Source organism: Bufo gargarizans, chromosome 2, assembly GCF_014858855.1.
Source record: "Bufo gargarizans isolate SCDJY-AF-19 chromosome 2, ASM1485885v1, whole genome shotgun sequence".
Taxonomy (NCBI): Eukaryota; Metazoa; Chordata; class Amphibia; order Anura; family Bufonidae; genus Bufo; species Bufo gargarizans.
Window position 1 is genome coordinate 603640121 of NC_058081.1, and position 17785 is coordinate 603657905.

Sequence of the window (17785 nt, forward strand, 5' to 3'; positions counted from 1 at the left end):
TTCAGTAACAGGAGTTTCAAAATAGTATAAACTTTAATAAACAAAAGGTTAAAATAAAATGGACATAATCATGGGGAAATAAAAAATACACATTTCGGATTGTTTCCTTAACCCCTTAAAGGGGTTATCCGAGTTATTTCTTTATTCTTTCTATGTTCCTAACTAAGCAAATGTAACAGCTTTCCAATTCACTCCCTTTATCTCCAGTGGCTGGTTTCTCAGATTTCACTGAGGGTCACATGACCTGTGATGTCAGCTTCTCTCCCTGCTCTGATAAAGGTCGTTTACAAGCCTGTAAACGAGACGTCACTGTGCTGGCCACGCCCCCCCTTCACTAGTGAGCCCTCTACTCTTTGCTAGGATACTTAACCCCTTCAGCTGCACAGCTCTGCAGCAGGGACAATTCTGGGCACTGGAGCTGAATACTAGAGAGAGCATTGCATAGGAAGGTAGGGGGAAGATCCTGTGTGTATTAGCAGTGTCATTATACAGCTGGGACTTGTAGTCCTCCACATACAACATGCTGCTGAGTCTCCCAGCAGGCAGACATGTCACTCAGGGCAGCACTTGTATCCACTCCCTTAGCAGAGCAGGGGGAGGGGCAGAGATTGTTGTTATTGCATGTAAACAAAGAGCCAGAAAAGAACCAGGGAAATTAGGAAAAATATATTTTTTTTTTGCATAAAACTTGCTTAGCTCAGTTATATATCAGATTTTCAGTGCTATATTATTTTTTTTCATAACTCGGACAACCCCTTTAAGGCCATATTTCACCTTAAGGACCAGACCATTTTTTGCAAATCTGACCAGTGTCACTTTGTGTGAATAACTTTAAAACGCTTTTTCTTATCCAGGCCGTTCATATTGTACTTCATGACACTGGTAAAATGGAGTAAAAAAAAACTCATTTTCTCTACTTCTATAATACATAGTAATACCTCCAAAAATAGTTATTACTTTACATTCCCCACATGTCTACTTTGTTTGGATCATTTTGAGAATTACATTTTATTTTTTGTGGACGTTACAAGGCTTAGACGTTTAGAAGCAAATCTTGAAATTTTCAAAAACCCACTTTTTAAGGACCAGTTTAGGTCTAAAGTCACTTTGCGAGGCTTACATAATAGAAACCACCCAAAAATGACCCCATTCTAGAAACTACACCCCTCAAGGTATTCAAAACTGATTTTACAAATATTGTTAACCCTTTAGGTGTTCCACAAGAGTTAATGGCAAATGGAGATAAAATTTGAGAATTTAGATTTTTTTTGGGCAAATTTTCCATTTTAATCCATTTTATTCAGTAACAAAGCAAGGGTTAACAGCCAAACAAAACGCTATATTTAGTGCCCTGATTCTGTAGTTTCTAGAAACACCCCATATTTGGCCGTAAACTACTGTACGGGCACACGGCAGGGCGTAGAGGGAAAGGTGCGCCGTGTGGTTTTTGGAAGGCAGATTTTACTGGACTGGTTTATTTACACCATGTCCCATTTGAAGCCCCCCTGATGCACCCCTAGAGTAGAAACTCCATAAAAGTTACCCCAATTTGGAAACCGGGATAAGGTGGCAGTTTTGTTTGAACTATTTTTAGGGTACATATGATTTTTGGTTGCTCTAGATTACATTTTTGTGAGGCAAGGTTACCAAAAATAAAAATTCTGAAATTTCATCTCCATTTACCATAAACTGTTGAGGAACACCTAAAGGGTGAATAAAGTTTGTAAAATCAGTTTTGAATACCTTGAGGGGTGTAGTTTCTTAGATGGGGTCACTTTTATGGAGTTTCTACTCTAGCGGTGCATCAGGGGGTCTTCAAATGGGACATGGTGCCAAAAAAAAAAGGCCATCAAAATCTGCCTTCCAGAAACCATATGGGGTTCCTTTCCTTCTGTGCCCTGCCGTTTGGTCGTACTGCAGTTTACGGCCACAAATGGGGTGTTTCTGTAAACTGCAGAATCAGGGTAATAAATATTAAGTTTTGTTTGGCTGTTAACCCTTGCTTTGTTACTGGAAAAAAACAAAATGGAAAATTTGCCAAAAAATTGCTGTTTTGTCACCATTTTAATTTTATTTTTTTGACCATGTTCATCGGAGGGGTTGGGTCATGGGGTATTTTTATTACTGTACAGGAGCGGCTGCATGAAGCGCATGGCGTCATAGCAACCAATGACGCAGTGCGCTCATGCTGTCAGCAGGAATCCCGGCCGGGTTTCCACGGTCCGCTCTCGGCAGCGGAACACGGCCGTGTGCATGAGGCCTAAAGAAAACTTCACATCTAGCCCAAGCAAGAACACTCTCAAGCAGGGAAATGTATCATTATCAAAATCAAGAGTGGCCTTCACCATTGTGAATCCAGGGGTTTTCTCAAGAACAGAAAAACCTACTTTATTAGAAAGCATGTAAAAAAAAATACTCTGGAACAAGGTTCTTTGGAGAAATGAAGCTAAGGGTTCATTCAGATGACTGTATGTGTTTTTGCTGTTCACAAATTGCAGATCTGCAAAACACGGATACCAGGCTGTCTGCGTTCCGTATTTTGCAAGTGCGGACAAGAATAGGACATGTTCTATCTTTTTTGCAGGGCTGTGGAGCGGAAGTATGGATGTGGACAGCACATGGTGTGCTGTCCGTGTCTTTAGCGGACCCATTTAAAAGAATGGTTTTGCATCTGTTCTGCAAAATTACCGTGGTCACATGTGAAAATATGGGAGCAATGTGCTCCCAGGCTGGGAACAGCTTCCCCTCACTAAGATCAGGGAAACTGTTTCTTGTTTAAAGGGGTTCTCCGGGCTTAACTTTTTTTTGGCTATTACAAGCTAACCGGTGGAGGAAAGATTATTGCTCACATACTTACCTACCAGAGTGCAGCCGTTCTTGAGATCTGCCTCCCGGTCACGTGGTCCCTCCAGATGGCTTTTCTGTGCTTCCTACCGAAGTCCGTCTTCTTATCTTTCTGTCTTCTCTTCCTTTCTCCAGCAGGAGATGGATTGTCATGAGTGGCGTCACCGCCTCCTGCTGGAGAAAGTGTCGGCCGGCAGTCTTCACAGTACACTAGTCTGAATGCTAGTGCGCATGTGCAGGACCGCCATCCGCTCTCTGTATCGTACAGGCTCTGTGCGAAGCCTGTACTGACTCCTGCACAGCGCGATGTAAGCACTGTGCAGGAGTGACAGCATAGCGATCAGCACTGGATGGCACAAGGGGGTCAATGTATTGCACATGGGGGCAATAGATGGCACAAGGGGCACTGGATGGCACAATGGGGGCACTGGATGGCAAAAGGGGGTCAATTGATCTTTTTTCTTGCAGCTCCGGCTAAAAACTGGTCATGTAAATACACCCTTACTAACAGTGTGCCAGTGCCCTAAAAAATAGCTATGCCCAGGAAACAGAAATAATTTTCTCCCAGGGTGCAGTGTTAACAGTGCCCCCAAGAGTAATAATGTCCCATTGTACCTATACTCGTAATCAGTCCCCCAGTATTAATACTCCTCAGGACAGTGCCGTGTAGCACCCAGAGAAAAACAAGCAGGGAGAGGTGAGTGCCAACAGCGCTTCACTCTCTCCACCTCATGCAGACTAGTGAGCGCTTCTATCATGGAACGTCTTGTAAAGTGAAAAATACACCCCCTCCCCCCCCCCCCCCCCCCCCTTAGGAGGGCACAGTTGCGACACCTATAGCTACGCTACTGGTGCCAGTCTCTCTGGTGGCTGAGACTGTGGGAGTGCACATAGGCACGCATACACAGCAGCTCCCATCCCGGCCACCTCGTATCTGCGCTGCATTGGTGGCCGTAATCTCTGGATACGAGCAGTGTAAAATGTGGTGAAAAAATAAATCCAGCCAGCAACGGAGGCAATATGGACAATCACAATACATTAGTAAGTGCCTTGTATTAACTTTCTCTAGATGATAAATGCCATTTGCTGAAGTGAGACAACTCCTTTAACATGTTCCTATAAAATAAAATAAAATGTTGGCTAGTGGAGTTTCCAAAGAAAGGACAGCTGTGGATTTTGTGCTGACAGTGAAGCAGCAGAGCCTCTGTGGTCGGCTTTATATACTGCAGGCTAGACACACGTGACTGATCACATGTGCATGACATCATCAAAGGTCCTTTAGCCCGCTGGGATCAAGCAGAAGCCTAGAGCTGACTCCTCCTCTAACTGATCACATGACCGTGACATCATCAAAGGATCTTTCGCCTATGTCCGTGTGTTGTGGTAAACTCTGCTGGTGATAGAGCTGCCTAGAAGTCCGTACAGAGCGGCTTCTCCATCTACCGCCATACTTCCAGCTGCTGCAAACATTACCTGGGTGAGTGGAGATGGTGGTTTATAATATAGGATATATTATATAATCAGCAATAAGCGATGTCTGACCTGTCCTCTGTGCGATCCGTCACAATTACCTTGTGATATTGTCACTGCGCACCCCCGCCTCCCATTCATCTGTTTCCGGGAAAGCTGAGTGCAGTGGCGTTGCTAGGGCTGGTGTCACCCGCTGCGGTAGAAAATGGTGTTCTACTGCCATAGGGGGCATCCGTTAGCTCAGCAGACCCCCCCTAGCAGTCAGAGCCTGGTCTCGGGAGGGGCACTTCCAGATTATTTTCTGTCCGCCGCCACAAAACAATGGTGTTTATAGAACAGACTACACAGTTTAGAGGTATACTGTATATTGTGTGGCACAGTGTAGAGGCATACTGTATATTGTGTGGCACAGTGTAGAGGCATACTGTATATTGTGGGGCACAGTGTAGAGTAGAGATGAGCGAACTTCTGTTTTAAGTTCGGCGTCTAAAGTTCGGGGGCGGGTTAGCGGAGAATCCCGATCTGGAACCGGATATGGATTCCGACTTCCGTTGTGGTCCGTGGTAGCGGAATCAATAATGGCCGATTATTGATTCCGCTACCACGGACCACAACGGAAGTCGGAATCCATATCCGGTTCCAGATCGGGATTCTCCGCTAACCCGCCCCCGAACTTTAGACGCCGAACTTAAAACAGAAGTTCGCTCATCTCTAGTGTAGAGGTATACTGTATATTGTGGGGCACAGTGTAGAGGTATACTGTATATTGTGTGGCACAGTGTAGAGGTATACTGTATATTGTGTGGCACAGTGTAGAGGTATACTGTATATTGTGGGGCACAGTGTAGAGGTATACTGTATATTGTGGGGCACAGTGTAGAGGTATACTGTATATTGTGTGGCACAGTGTAGAGGTATACTGTATATTGTGGGGCACAGTGTAGAGGTATACTGTATATTTTGGGGCACAGTGTAGAGGTATACTGTATATTGTGGGGCACAGTGTAGAGGTATACTGTATATTGTGGGGCACAGTGTAGAGGTATACTGTATATTGTGGGGCACAGTGTAGAGGTATACTGTATATTGTGGGGCACAGTGTAGAGGTATACTGTATATTGTGTGGCACAGTGTAGAGGTATACTGTATATTGTGGGGCACAGTGTAGCGGTATACTGTATATTGTGGGGCACAGTGTAGAGGTATACTGTATATTGTGGGGCACAGTGTAGAGGTATACTGTATATTGTGGGGCACAGTGTAGAGGTATACTGTATATTGTGGGGCACAGTGTAGAGGCATACTGTATATTGTGGGGCACAGTGTAGAGGTATACTGTATATTGTGGGGCACAGTGTAGAGGCATACTGTATATTGTGGGGCACAGTGTAGAGGCATACTGTATATTGTGGGGCACAGTGTAGAGGCATACTGTATATTGTGGGGCACAGTGTAGCGGTATACTGTATATAGTGTGACAGTACAAAAAATACCCCCTTGTAATGCCTCCCTCCCCATGTCCCAGTATTATAGTGTCAACTCCCCCCCCCCCCCTAAAAGTGCTAGTATCAAGTGCCTCTCTCCTCCCCCCCCCCCCATGTGCCAGTATCAGGTGCCAACCCCCTCCCCCCATGTGCCAGTATCAGGTGCCAACCCCCCTCCCCCCATGTGGCAGTATCAAGTGCCTTCCGCTCCCCCCATGGCAGAACAGTCGATTATTAAAAAACAAAACAGAAAAAAAAACCACCTCCATGTCAGCGATGTGATGCAGCCTCTTCCTGTATGTCCATATATGCTGGTGTAGCTGTCATGTGTATTAGATGTATTCCAGCACTGAGTTCCGTCACAGGAGCTCAATGCCGGAAAAGAACTGATCAGGCATATCCCCATGCATTCTAAATGGAGAGTAATCCGTTCAGGATGCCTTCAGTTCAGTTAGTGAACAGCGTTTCAAAATTCTGGCATTAATTTACATTGAAATGTATTGTGCCTGTGTAACAATATATTTTCCTACCCTCGTCACTTCCGGACGCACCGGAAATGACGTGAGGAGGTGTGTCTCGGCCGGTGTCCAGCTAACTCTGCTGTGAAATTTCCCTACCCCGTCGTTGTGCGCCGGCGCCGAACACCTCCTCACGTCATTTCCGGTGCGACCGGAAGTGACGAGGGTAGAGAAATCTCCCGAGGTAGGAAAATATAACGTTACATCGGATCCGGCATTAAAAATACCATAGAAATTTTGTTAGTTGGGGATATAGTTTTATTTTGATTTTGGGGGGAGGGGCGTGTTCAGCGCATAAAAATAATAAAAATGGAGAAAATGATTGTCTATTATTGCTAATGTCTTTTCTATCGAACAATTTGTGAAAATGGAAATGTAATGATGAGACATGTCAACTCATGTACAATATTGTCATTTTCTGCCAATAAAATTTGTTTAAAAAAAAATACCATAGAGTATAATAAGCAGTCGCCCTCCATTCATTGCTATGGGGCCGGCCAAAATAGCAGAGCGCTGGCTCGGCTGTTTCCATCTGCCCCATAGAAATGAATAGGAGCAGGGGCCGCTGCCCCATGTTGTCATTATATGATGCAGAATTGTGTACATCTAAGTTTAAGATACTTATCCACCTTTTTGTGGATTGTTGGGGAACCACAAGGTAAGTACTACTCTTTTTTTCATTTTGCAGGGAGTCGTAGCTTCATATCTGTTGAGGTTGAGGCCTGGGGTAGTAGTTTATTAAATTATAATAAACTTCTGGTATTTTTTTATTTTTTATTTTTTTAAATCTAGTCAGAAGATGAATCCTGCTTTCTCCTCTCGTTCCTCGTATCATGAGGCCAAGATGAGGACCAAGAAAAGAAGTCACAAGGAGAAATACCGGCTCAAGTGTCTGCGACTTAGGAGAATGGCGAAGGCTATGATCTTTGTGAGTAATTACCGTACTGTCTTTTTTTAAAAGAAATTGTATTCAATTTTTTGTAATATAAAGACATTTACAAATCCAGCAAAGCACAGGCAGTAACATGGGAAACCAAAAAGTTCACCAGAGCAGGGTGCAAGTCCCATATAAAAGTGCAGAGATACATGTCAAAATATCTGAAAATGTAACGGGGTTCCCTCAACCTGTGTCAAGCTAGGATCAGGGCAATTTTGAGCACCTGGAGTCGGCAAAAATGAACCGACTCTGACTCCTACTAAATTTAAATTGGAATAAAAAAAAAAAGTTTAAATGTCCCAATTCACTAAAAGTTATAATTAATTACTTCTCTACTGTAAGAATAAAGGCCAATGCATGCAGTGCGTCACGTGACCGTGAAGAAGCATGATTTTCATATACTTCACTATATGGCACGCAACGCACAGTTAAGGAGCGGCAATACTTATACTTTCCATTGTGTTGTGTTCCGCTGTTACAGGGAACGCAACGCCCATGGTTAACCTAGCCTCTCACTAATAACTGATTAAGTAAATGTTTTTTGCAGGACTAGAGACACTTGTATAAGAGAAGGGAATGGATAGTCAATAGTTCAAGACTGAAGCTGTAAACCATTTGAAAAACTGCTGTCATTCAGCTAAGGCTATAAAACGTGTAAACTCAGAATGTTAGCTTAAACTTTAAAAGAGACTATGGGATTCTACTAGGGAAATCATGTTTTAAAATAAATGCCCCTTCGTGGATCCTATCTTCAGCAGAAGATCAGCACACAAAGGAGAAGGCAGCAGCTTCTGCCCAACTACCTCTCTCTGCTATAAGAGCTTAGAAGAACTTGGTGGAACACATTGTGTTTGTCTTTTGCTTAAACTCTTCAATACGGTAGACTGTTGGCTTCCTAGCCAGTAGTTCTGCGGTAATGACATGTATGTTGCCTTTCTTCCCTTCAAAGAATGTATAAAATACATTTGCATATTAAATACAGAGGAGTTAATGAAGAACCCCATGGATAAAAAATGTTAAGGGCTCCTCAAGAAATCTTGGGAGACAGGGTGGCTATGTTTTAGACCGGCTTTTGCGGCGACCTACACAGCTAGGTCCCTGTCTGTATGGATTAACCAGATGAAAAACCACTTAGCAGCTGATACCCCCCCGGGAAGAAATTATCTCTTCTCTCCCAGTTTTGAAGAGGCTTCAAGTTTTCTGGCAGATGCCTCAGCAGATCTGGTGAGGCTCTCTGCCAGGTCTACTGCTCTTTCAAACGCTACCCGTAGAGCGATCTGGTTAAGGTCCTGGTCTAGTGATGCGGGCTCAAAGAGTCGCCTCTGCGCTATTCCCTGTGAGGTGAATAGGCTCTTTGGGTCCGCATTAGACAATATTTTAGATAAAGGGGTTTCCATCTAAATCCTGTTTTTTTTCATCAAAGAAAACATTTTCATTCCCAAGCCATGTTTAAACAAAATCAGATCACAAATTAGAGTTCTGTTTCCTTCCAAAGAGGGGCGCCGTAAGATTCCTTACAAACAAGATTTTTTCAGATCCTGTCAAACAGGAGGCTCTAGAATCAGAGGTCTCTTCCCTTTTAAAAAAAAATCCGTCATTACAAGGGTTCCGATAGACAGGGGGTCTACTCTCCCTTGTTCCTGATTTAAAAAAAAAAAGAAGCCAAATGGGAAGTTCAGGACAATCTCCAATCTGAAATGCCTAAATCAGTTTGTAATTTGCAAAAAATTCTAAATGAGATCTATAAGGTCTTCAGTAAATCTCCTTTTTCAGGATTTTTACATGGTAACAATCTGGCAGATGCCTATCATCATGTTCCTATCTACAGCGATCAAAAAGTTCTCAGATTCGCTGTCTACATAAAAGGAGAGCTCGGTCCCTTCCAGTATCAGGCTTTTCCCTTTGGCCTCTCCAGTGCGCCACATCTTTTCACAAAGATCATGGCAGATGTGGTAGGATACTTGCATCTGAAAGGAATAATTGTGGTCCTATTCTTTTCTTCTCGACCATCTCAGAATTGTGATAGAAACCCTTGGTTCCTTAGGATGGTTCATCAACCAGGAAAAGTCAAAACTAAACCCAAGCCAGCAGAGGTTATTTCTGGGAGTACTTCTGGACACCCAGCATCTATCTTCCTTTTTGCCCCGAGAAAAACAGATCAACCTGGTAACTCAGGTAAAAATCTTATGTTCCAAAAGGACAGCATCGATAAGAGACATCATGCGCTTGCTTGGACTTTTAACGTCAACAATACCCTCTGTGAATTGGGCTTAGGCCCACACCAGGATCCTGCAGTCTTTCCTCCTTTCATCTTGGGACAAGACACAGAGTTCCTTTGAAAATAAAATAAAGGTCCCTCACCAAGTAAAAAAATAATCACTAAGCTGGTGGATGGTGGAAAAACTTCTACAAACAGGAGTGCAGTGGCGGCCGAAGGACCAGATTACAGTGACCACTGATGCAAGCAGCAAGGGTTGGGGTGCCCATGCTCTACAAGAACTGGTACAGGGGACATGGGGTCTCCAGATGTCTTCAGCATCCTCAAATCTGAGGGAATTGACAGTTGTCTTCCGAGTCTAGGTCTGAAACCAACTATCCAACACCACCATCTCAAAGTTCTTTCAGACAAAACGACGACCGTGGCATACCTAAATTGTCAAGGGGGGGCGAGGAGCAAGGAGCAAGTCCTTGGCAGCTGTCTCAGGGATAATATTTAAGTGTGGAGAGGAGAACCTAAAGTCCATCTCGGCGGCTCATTTAAAAGGAGAAGAAAATACCTTAGCGGATTTTCTCAGCTGACAGTCTCTCAGAGAAGGAGACTGGTCATTGAATCAGGACATATTCAATCAAATCTCACAGATGTGGGGGCTTCCAGTCTGGGATCTCTTCGCGTCAAGGCAGAACAGGAAGGTAGAAAATTTCTATTCCATCTGCCCTTGGGAGAATCTAAATCAAATAGATGCTCTCTCGTTACCATGGCCCAAGGGTCCCCTCTTTGCATTTCCACCTTTCTCTCTAATCTCAAGTACTCTGAAGATACGAGAAGAAGAGGCACCGGTCATAGTGATTGCCCCATTTTGGCCGAGGAGGTCTTGGTTTCCGCTACTTTAAAAACTCTCGGCAGGGGAACCCTGCATTCTGCCTTAGGGTCCTGCCCTTCATCCCAACGTGCAGCATCTACATTTAGTGGCCTGGAAATTGAATGGGGCTTGTTAAAAAAGAAAGGGTTTTATGAGGCTGTTATATCTACACTACTACACAGTAAAAAGCAGATTACTTCAAGGATCTATCTGCGGACCTGGAATGCTTTTTTGTTATTTGCAGGTGACCGTTGGGATCCTCAGAGTAGTTTGGATGTAGGCCTTATTTTACAGTTCTTGTAATCAGAATTTGCTAAGGGGCTTAGAACCAGTACCTTCAGGTTTCGGCTCTTAGTGCCTTTCTGGATATCAAAGTGGCTGAGATTCCCCTAGTTGGTAGATTCCTAAAAGGTACAAGCAGGTTACGTTCTTTTTTTTTTTTTTTTTTTTTGTGAAAGTTCTTGGGATCTAAACTTTGTCCTTTTGGCTCTCATGTCCTTGCCCTTTTGAGCCTCTTTCAGATTTACCTTTAAGCATGTTGACTCTAAAAACCATCTTTCTTATTGCTATAACTGCGGCCAGGAGGCTGATGGAGATCCAGGCCTTCTCCTGTAAACAACCATACCTCACTGTTCTGGATGATAGGTTGATTCTTAGGCATTCCCTGCTTTTCTGCCAAAAGCTTTTTTCTAAGTTTCACTGCCAGCAGGAAATTGTATTGCCATCCTTTTGTCCATCCCCATCTTCAGATCTCTAGCCTCCACAACGGCACTGGGGTTTTCCACCCCCCCAAAAAATAAATTTTGTGTGTGGTCTATATTCACGTTTTGTGGTTGTTAAAAATTTTCACTGTGTGTTTATAAGATGTTCTGCTGTTACGGATTATCTTCTGTTCTCTGTTATTAACTGGAGTATGTAGGAGGAGGTGTCTTTATTTATTTATTTATTTGGGCTTCCGCTGTTGTTTCCTGTCCCTGGGAGGCGGGATCAAGTTTTCAGCTCCTGTATTGGCTGAACAGCAAATCTCATTAATTACCTATTTGTATGGGAGCTGGTGATATATGGCAGTGGTGGCGAACATATGCCTTTGTGTACCTGTAAGCCGTGTACCGGGGTAGGCTCCCCAGGATACAGCGAAGTCACGAATGAGGAAAGCAACTCTGACACTAGCTTTTGCAAAAACTGAATTTTACTAACGTGATAATAAACACAACCACAAATGCTGAGAATATAAAATAGGTTTACATACAACCAGCCCAAAGGCTGAGACCCCTGTGTTGCACAGCATGGCACCCCCTGATGAATGCCAGTGGGAATTTCGCGGTAATTTACCTACTGGCGAGCACAACTAAAACTGCCTTGCCGTACCTATTATTACCCTGAAACAAACACGAACAATTGTTTGGGTGCTTAGTACGGGTTAGCCTGCGGGGCAACAAAACAGTTTACAATCTTATCGTGCTCTATAATATTCCCCTTCCCATAACTATTCCGGTAGCAAGTGCCTGATTATTTCTCCTGAGCAAAACTCTGAACTGGATAGAGTTCGTGTGTGGGGGGGGGGGTGTTTATCAGCTCTCAAATGTGCAATGTCCCTTTTAGTAATGGAGTACAATGTAGTACAGTAGCAACACTTTAGGCCTGACACAAAGCAGAGACCCCAACTATCTAACTACAGGCCTGATCTAAGTCTCTAGGTGCCAATACTGCGGTAGTTGCGTGCACGATCTTACCAACCCGGGTCTGCTCTTCATCCACTGATGACCGAACAACCAATCTCTCCAACAAACATGCGGTCCCGCAGAGTATGCAGCTTTTGTTCCTTAGCTCTTGTCAGCATTCCTGGAAACGATCCTTCTTTCCCTGGACAGGATCTGGGTCTTGGACAAACGATCAGCTTCACTCAGCTGCAACTGTGGTCACTGAGGGGTTCTCTCACTCCTGGATCCATTGGATTCTCTGCTCACACACAGCTCCTCAGTCTCAGCTAGCTTGGCTCCTGTTCTCCTTCTTCATGCTCTGAAAAACCACACCTCTCATGAATATGGAAATATGTATATGCAGTCAGTCAGTTGTGCCTGGGAAACGGCAGCATCTTGTGGCCAAACAGCAGAATGTCAGTCCAGAACATTTAATTTAATCCACACACAAACAATGTTTCAACAATGGGAGCTGTTTCTCAATCTCACATATCAGTGTTGAACTGGTCAGATTTACTGTGCAGAAGTCTAGAAAAGCTAAATGTCAATGTAACTTAAACAGCTGATAAATAAATGACAGGAAGCAGCTCAAGAACTAATATACTGGGGATGGGGATCTTGCTGTCACCCGCTTTCCTTTACTCCTGAGTTAATAAAATAGTCATTAATGATAATTCACTGAATCATTACAGTTACCACTCTGTGAACATTAGGAAAGCTGAATGAAAACCCTGTGTGGCTGGAGTAGTGCACATGCTGTGTTTGGAGTAATGTCATTGTTGTATCAGAGCCTGGGAAAGCTGGGTGACAACATTGCTGGGTTGTCACCCAACCTTAGAACACTACTGAAGGACAAATATGTATACATCAATACCCATGTGAGATATTGGTTATCGCCTAGATTTCCTAGAAATTTATATAACAAAAAAAAAAATACATTTTATAAGAACCTGATGGATTTTCGTCTTCTGTGCTTTTCAGGAGAATGCAGCTCTGTGTGATGAAATCGCCCGGCTCGAAAGCAAATTTACCAGAGCAAAGGAAGAGAGAAGGTAACAAAGCAGTGGGGCGTCCATATGTTGGGCAACGGCTCATGATATAGTTCCAATTGTTTCTGGCACAGAACTGCCTGTTAATTTGGAATATCACAAGAACAGAAGTAAATTACTTTCCACAATTGAGGGGCTGTTACAATGTATCAGTCTAGAAAATCCTGCAGAAAAGATCTCTCTTCTGGCCTGACAGTTTGCTACAAATGTATCAGTCCGGAGTTCCTATTGTTTAACTTGATTAAATACGTCCACTCCTTTACTATTGATGATAGTATTGATCAATATCTGATCGTAGGGGGTCCGACACACTGAAACCCTGCTGATTAGTGTTGAGCGAACTTCTGTTTTAAGTTCGGCGTCTAAAGTTCGGCTTCCCGTTAGCGGAGAATCCCGACATGGATTCCGAATACCGTTGTGGTCCGTGGTAGCGGAATCAATAATGGCCGATTATTGATTCCGCTACCACGGACCACAACGGAATTCGGAATCCATATCTGGATTCTCCGCTAACCGGAAGCCGAACTTTAGACGCCGAACTTAAAACAGAAGTTCGCTCAACACTACTGCTGATCACTGTTTCAGAGTAGCTCTGGCGGCTGAAGTCGATGACGGGACTACATGGTTCTGTCCACTACACAATGGATAGAGCTGTGTAGGGTGGGCGGAAGAGCTACTCTGAAACAGCTGATTAGTAGGGGAATGGAGGTGTCGGTCATCTGTCAATCAGATTTTGATGGTTTATCCTAAAAAAGGCCATCAGAAGTAACAATTAGAAAAACCCCTTCTAAAGGGGTTGGCCCATCTCACACATTGCTGGCATATCTCTAGGATATGTCACATTTATATCGGGGCCCCCAAAGTGAAAAAGGTCAGAACAGCGCCCACCAGGCTTGGACTGGCCCACAGGGGAACAGGTGAATTCCCAGATGGGCCCCTTATTAAGGTGGGCACCTAGTCCTTCAACCCTTTTATGTGGCACATGGCCCAGTAGACTGACAGCACTACTCAACCAGCCTATGTTGATATGAAAACAAAGCACCCAGTTTATTATTATAGACACATTGGGTGGCTGAGATGACTTTTAGGCTAGCCATGTCCTCTTTCCCCCATGGAGCTGCCCTCTCGAAGTCACTGCATGGGCCCTTATAATTATGTAATAATCATTGTAGCGTCTTGCTACATGTAGTATTTGCATGTAGCTTTATAGTGGGCCCCCAAAATTTATTTTACTGGTGGGCCCTAGGCACCCCAGTCCGACACTGGTGGCCACCCTTTATTCACTTCTATGGAGTGCTGAAAGTAGCTGAGCACTGACTCGAACAGACCTATCCCCTTCTTCACCCAGACAGCCCCTCTAAGATAAGCATCGGAACATTTCAGTTCAGCGCAGGGCATGGGCTTTTTCATTAGGTCCGGTGACGTACCGGTCTCTGCTAGGGGAAGACTTCCGCCTAGAAGTGTTCCCAATGAGATCACCAACACTATTGGGTGGGATTTAGCACTGCCCTAGCCTGTAACACCCGGCCATTAGTGCCGGTGACGTTACCGGGAATACTGCTAGGCGGAATCCTCCGCCTAGCAGTGTAAGCTTGTAAACAAAAAAGCCCCTGCCCTGCGTGATATAGCATAAAATGCTCCGATGAGGGGATGCCTGAGTGAAGAAGGGTATATGTCCGGGTTCAGCTCTGAACCCGGACAATCCCTTTAACTCCCATAGATGTGAATGGACAGGTGGTCATGCTTGCGCTCCATTCACTTCTATTGGAGTTCCGGAAATAGCTGAGCACGCTCACTCAGCTCTTTTTGAAACTCTCACAGAAGTGAATAGAGAGCATGGTGCACGATGCACTCTCCTTTACTTTGGGGGGCTCCGTTCTAGAGATAGGTGTGGAACCTAGATGTGGGATCCGCAGCTATTTGACATATTGTATGTGCGTGAGATGTGTCAACCCCTTTAAAGGGCTTCTGTCACACCCCCCCCCTAAAATAATTTTTCATTTTTGGGCGACTTAAAATCCTTATACTGCGATTTATCAATATATAGTGGTCATACCCTTTTTCGTTCAGTAGTTTCTTCAAAAACCGCACTTTTATAATATGTAAATTACCTCTCTACCAGCAAGTAGGGCGGCTACTTGCTGGTAGCAGCCGCATCATCCTTTCAAATAAACGCCCCCTCCTCCTGTTGATTGACAGGGCCAGCGAGCGCTCTTGTCCTCTGGATGGCCCTGTCTGCGTTCTAAATCTCGCAGGGTATTAGCACTATATATTGATAAATCTCAGAATAAGGATTGTAAGTCGCCGAAAAATGACTTTAGTGGGTGACAGAAGCCCTTTAAGGTTTATTTATATAAAATGTGGGTTTTTGGATGTTCATAGAATTATATCTTGAAATGCGCACAGTTCTCTGTTCTTTTTAGGCCTCATGCACACGACCGTTGTTTTGGTCCGCATCCGAGTCGCAGTTTTTGCAGCTTGGATGCGGACCCATTCACTTCAATGGGGCCGCAAAAGATGCAGAAAGCACTCCGTGTGCTGTCCGCATCCGTTGCTCCTTTCCGTGGTCCACAAAAAAATATAACCTGTCCTATTCTTGTCTGTTTTGCGGACAAGAATAGGCAGTTATATTAAAGGCTGTCCGTGCCCTTCCGCAAATTGCGGAACGCACACAGACGCCATCCGTGTTTTGAGGATACGCAATTTGCAGACCGCAAGACACACAACGGTCGTGTGGATGTAGCTGAATACTGAATGTCAAAGTGTTTTTTATTTTAATTTTGTATTCCAGGTTTCTTTTAAAAAGGCTCCTTCAGCTCCAGGCTCTGAGCGAGGATGACCCGGCTGGAACTCAAAGCTCCAACTTATCTCTCGGCTTTGACATGTCTGGAATGAGCGATGGGAATCTGGATATGAGCCTGACCAGCGTAGTGGATGATGGTGCTGGGAAAAAGATGAAAAAAGACCGCAAGGAGAAGGGCAAAGAAAACAAGGCAGAAGGCAAGGATCACAGGAGCACATTACGCTGTGCGACCAATACACCGTACACTAGGGGAATGTTCACATGTGATGATACGCTGTGGATTTTCCATTGTGGAATTGCAGTTGAAGATCTGCAGTGCATTACAGTAACAGTGGATGCGATTTTATAACCGCTCCAAATCCTTTTCCGAGGACTGCACTCTACTTTCCAAAGAATTGACAAAATTTCATGCATGTGCTGTGGAAAAAAAATGCAGCTGAAATTGCTCTGTGGTGCAGATTTTAAATGACAGTTCTAAAAGTCGTGCAGCATATCACTTAGTAAGCATACCCTTAGACCTGGCTACACTCCGAATTTTTTTATTTTTTTTTGTACAACTGATTGATTATAATAATTGAACTACAGCTGCAGTCCAAATAAATGCACTCAGTTGAGTGCAATCTTGTGGACTGCAGCTGTCATTCAATAGTAAAACTCAATTAGTCGCGCTACAAAAAAATCTCAGTGCAGCCCAGGCCTAAGGGTCAGGGCCAGTTCTAGGTGAAATGGGGCCCTGGGGCGAAAAACAATAAGGGCCGCCCCCCCGCCCCCCCACCATCACTACAGAAATACAGCGCCCCATACCTCTTACATCCAGTGACGTCTCCTTTTATGTAGATGTTCTCTGTCCTCGTCTTCTCCTTTCAGACCAGGCCACCATTTTGTTGCCAATTTAAGTCTCTGCAGTTTGACAAAAAATAAATAAAAAAATCTTAGTTTACTACTTTTCCATCATCCTCCCATCTTCTGGACAAATCATCCTACTACCCCCAATACTGTGCCGGTGTGCTCCCCAATACTATACTGCAGAAACAGATAATACCCCTAATAATAATAGTAGTACCACACAGAGCCCCCATATAAAATAAAATACCCCTTCTTTGTGGCCTCAGTAGAAGTCCCCATAGTGCCCCATAATAATGTGCCAGTATCAAGTGTCTCTCTTCCATGTGCCAGTAATAAGTGCCTCTCCATGCCCCCACATGTGCCAGTAACAAGTGCCTCTCCATGCCCTCCATGTGTCAGTAACAAGTGCCTCTCCATGCCCTCCATGTGCCAGTATCAAGTGCCAACCCCCCCCCCATGTGCCAGGATCAAGTGCCTCCCGCTCATCCCATGTGGCAGTAAAATTCCGGTATAAAAAGAAAAACACAACACTTATACTTACCTCCATCACACAGCGATGCGATGCAGGCATCTTCCGGCCTGTGTCCCACGCTGTACGGCTCAGGCGGCGTGATGACGTCATTGCTCCGCCTGAACCGGCCTTTGATAGGCTGCGGGCCTTGAGCCGGCAGCCTATCAGAGGAACAGGAAAGGGAGACTCCTCTCCCTCCCCTGACCCACAGTCAGTATCGTCCTGAGGGTGGCGATACAGAGGACTATGGAGATGAGCGCTTCTACAATGGAAGCGTTCATCTCCTTGTGACCTGTTGATGTCGGGTGAGCTTGGGGGCCCCTAAGGACCCGGGGGCAATTGCCCACCTTGCCTCTATGGAAGCACCGACCCTGCTAAGGGTATGCCTACACAGCGACATGCACGGCACAGTAGCTGGTGTCATTTTTAGGCAACATATACACCTAATGTTAGTAAATTTGCTGGGGCTGGAGTTCTGGCACACCCTCGCTCCACCCCGTCCTCCCGCCCAACTGTCGAAAACTTTTCAACAATGGCCATGCA

At 44.6% G+C, this 17785-nt stretch overlaps 1 protein-coding gene across 2 annotated transcripts in view; it reads left to right on the forward strand.

The window, feature by feature from the left end:
• TBRG1 (transforming growth factor beta regulator 1) overlaps positions 1-17785 on the forward strand; it is a 44018-nt gene that overhangs the window by 17816 nt on the left and 8417 nt on the right. Inside the window, exons 1-4 of one of the 2 annotated variants that reach the window (XM_044281969.1) lie at positions 4189-4321; positions 7109-7244; positions 13015-13085; positions 15874-16082. In XM_044281969.1, coding sequence (XP_044137904.1) covers positions 7116-7244; positions 13015-13085; positions 15874-16082 — 409 coding nt within the window. In that variant the 5' untranslated portion in view covers positions 4189-4321; positions 7109-7115. Of the gene's footprint in view, positions 1-4188; positions 4322-7108; positions 7245-13014; positions 13086-15873; positions 16083-17785 lie in introns of those variants that run through there. The other variant, XM_044281968.1, reaches the window with a different exon arrangement.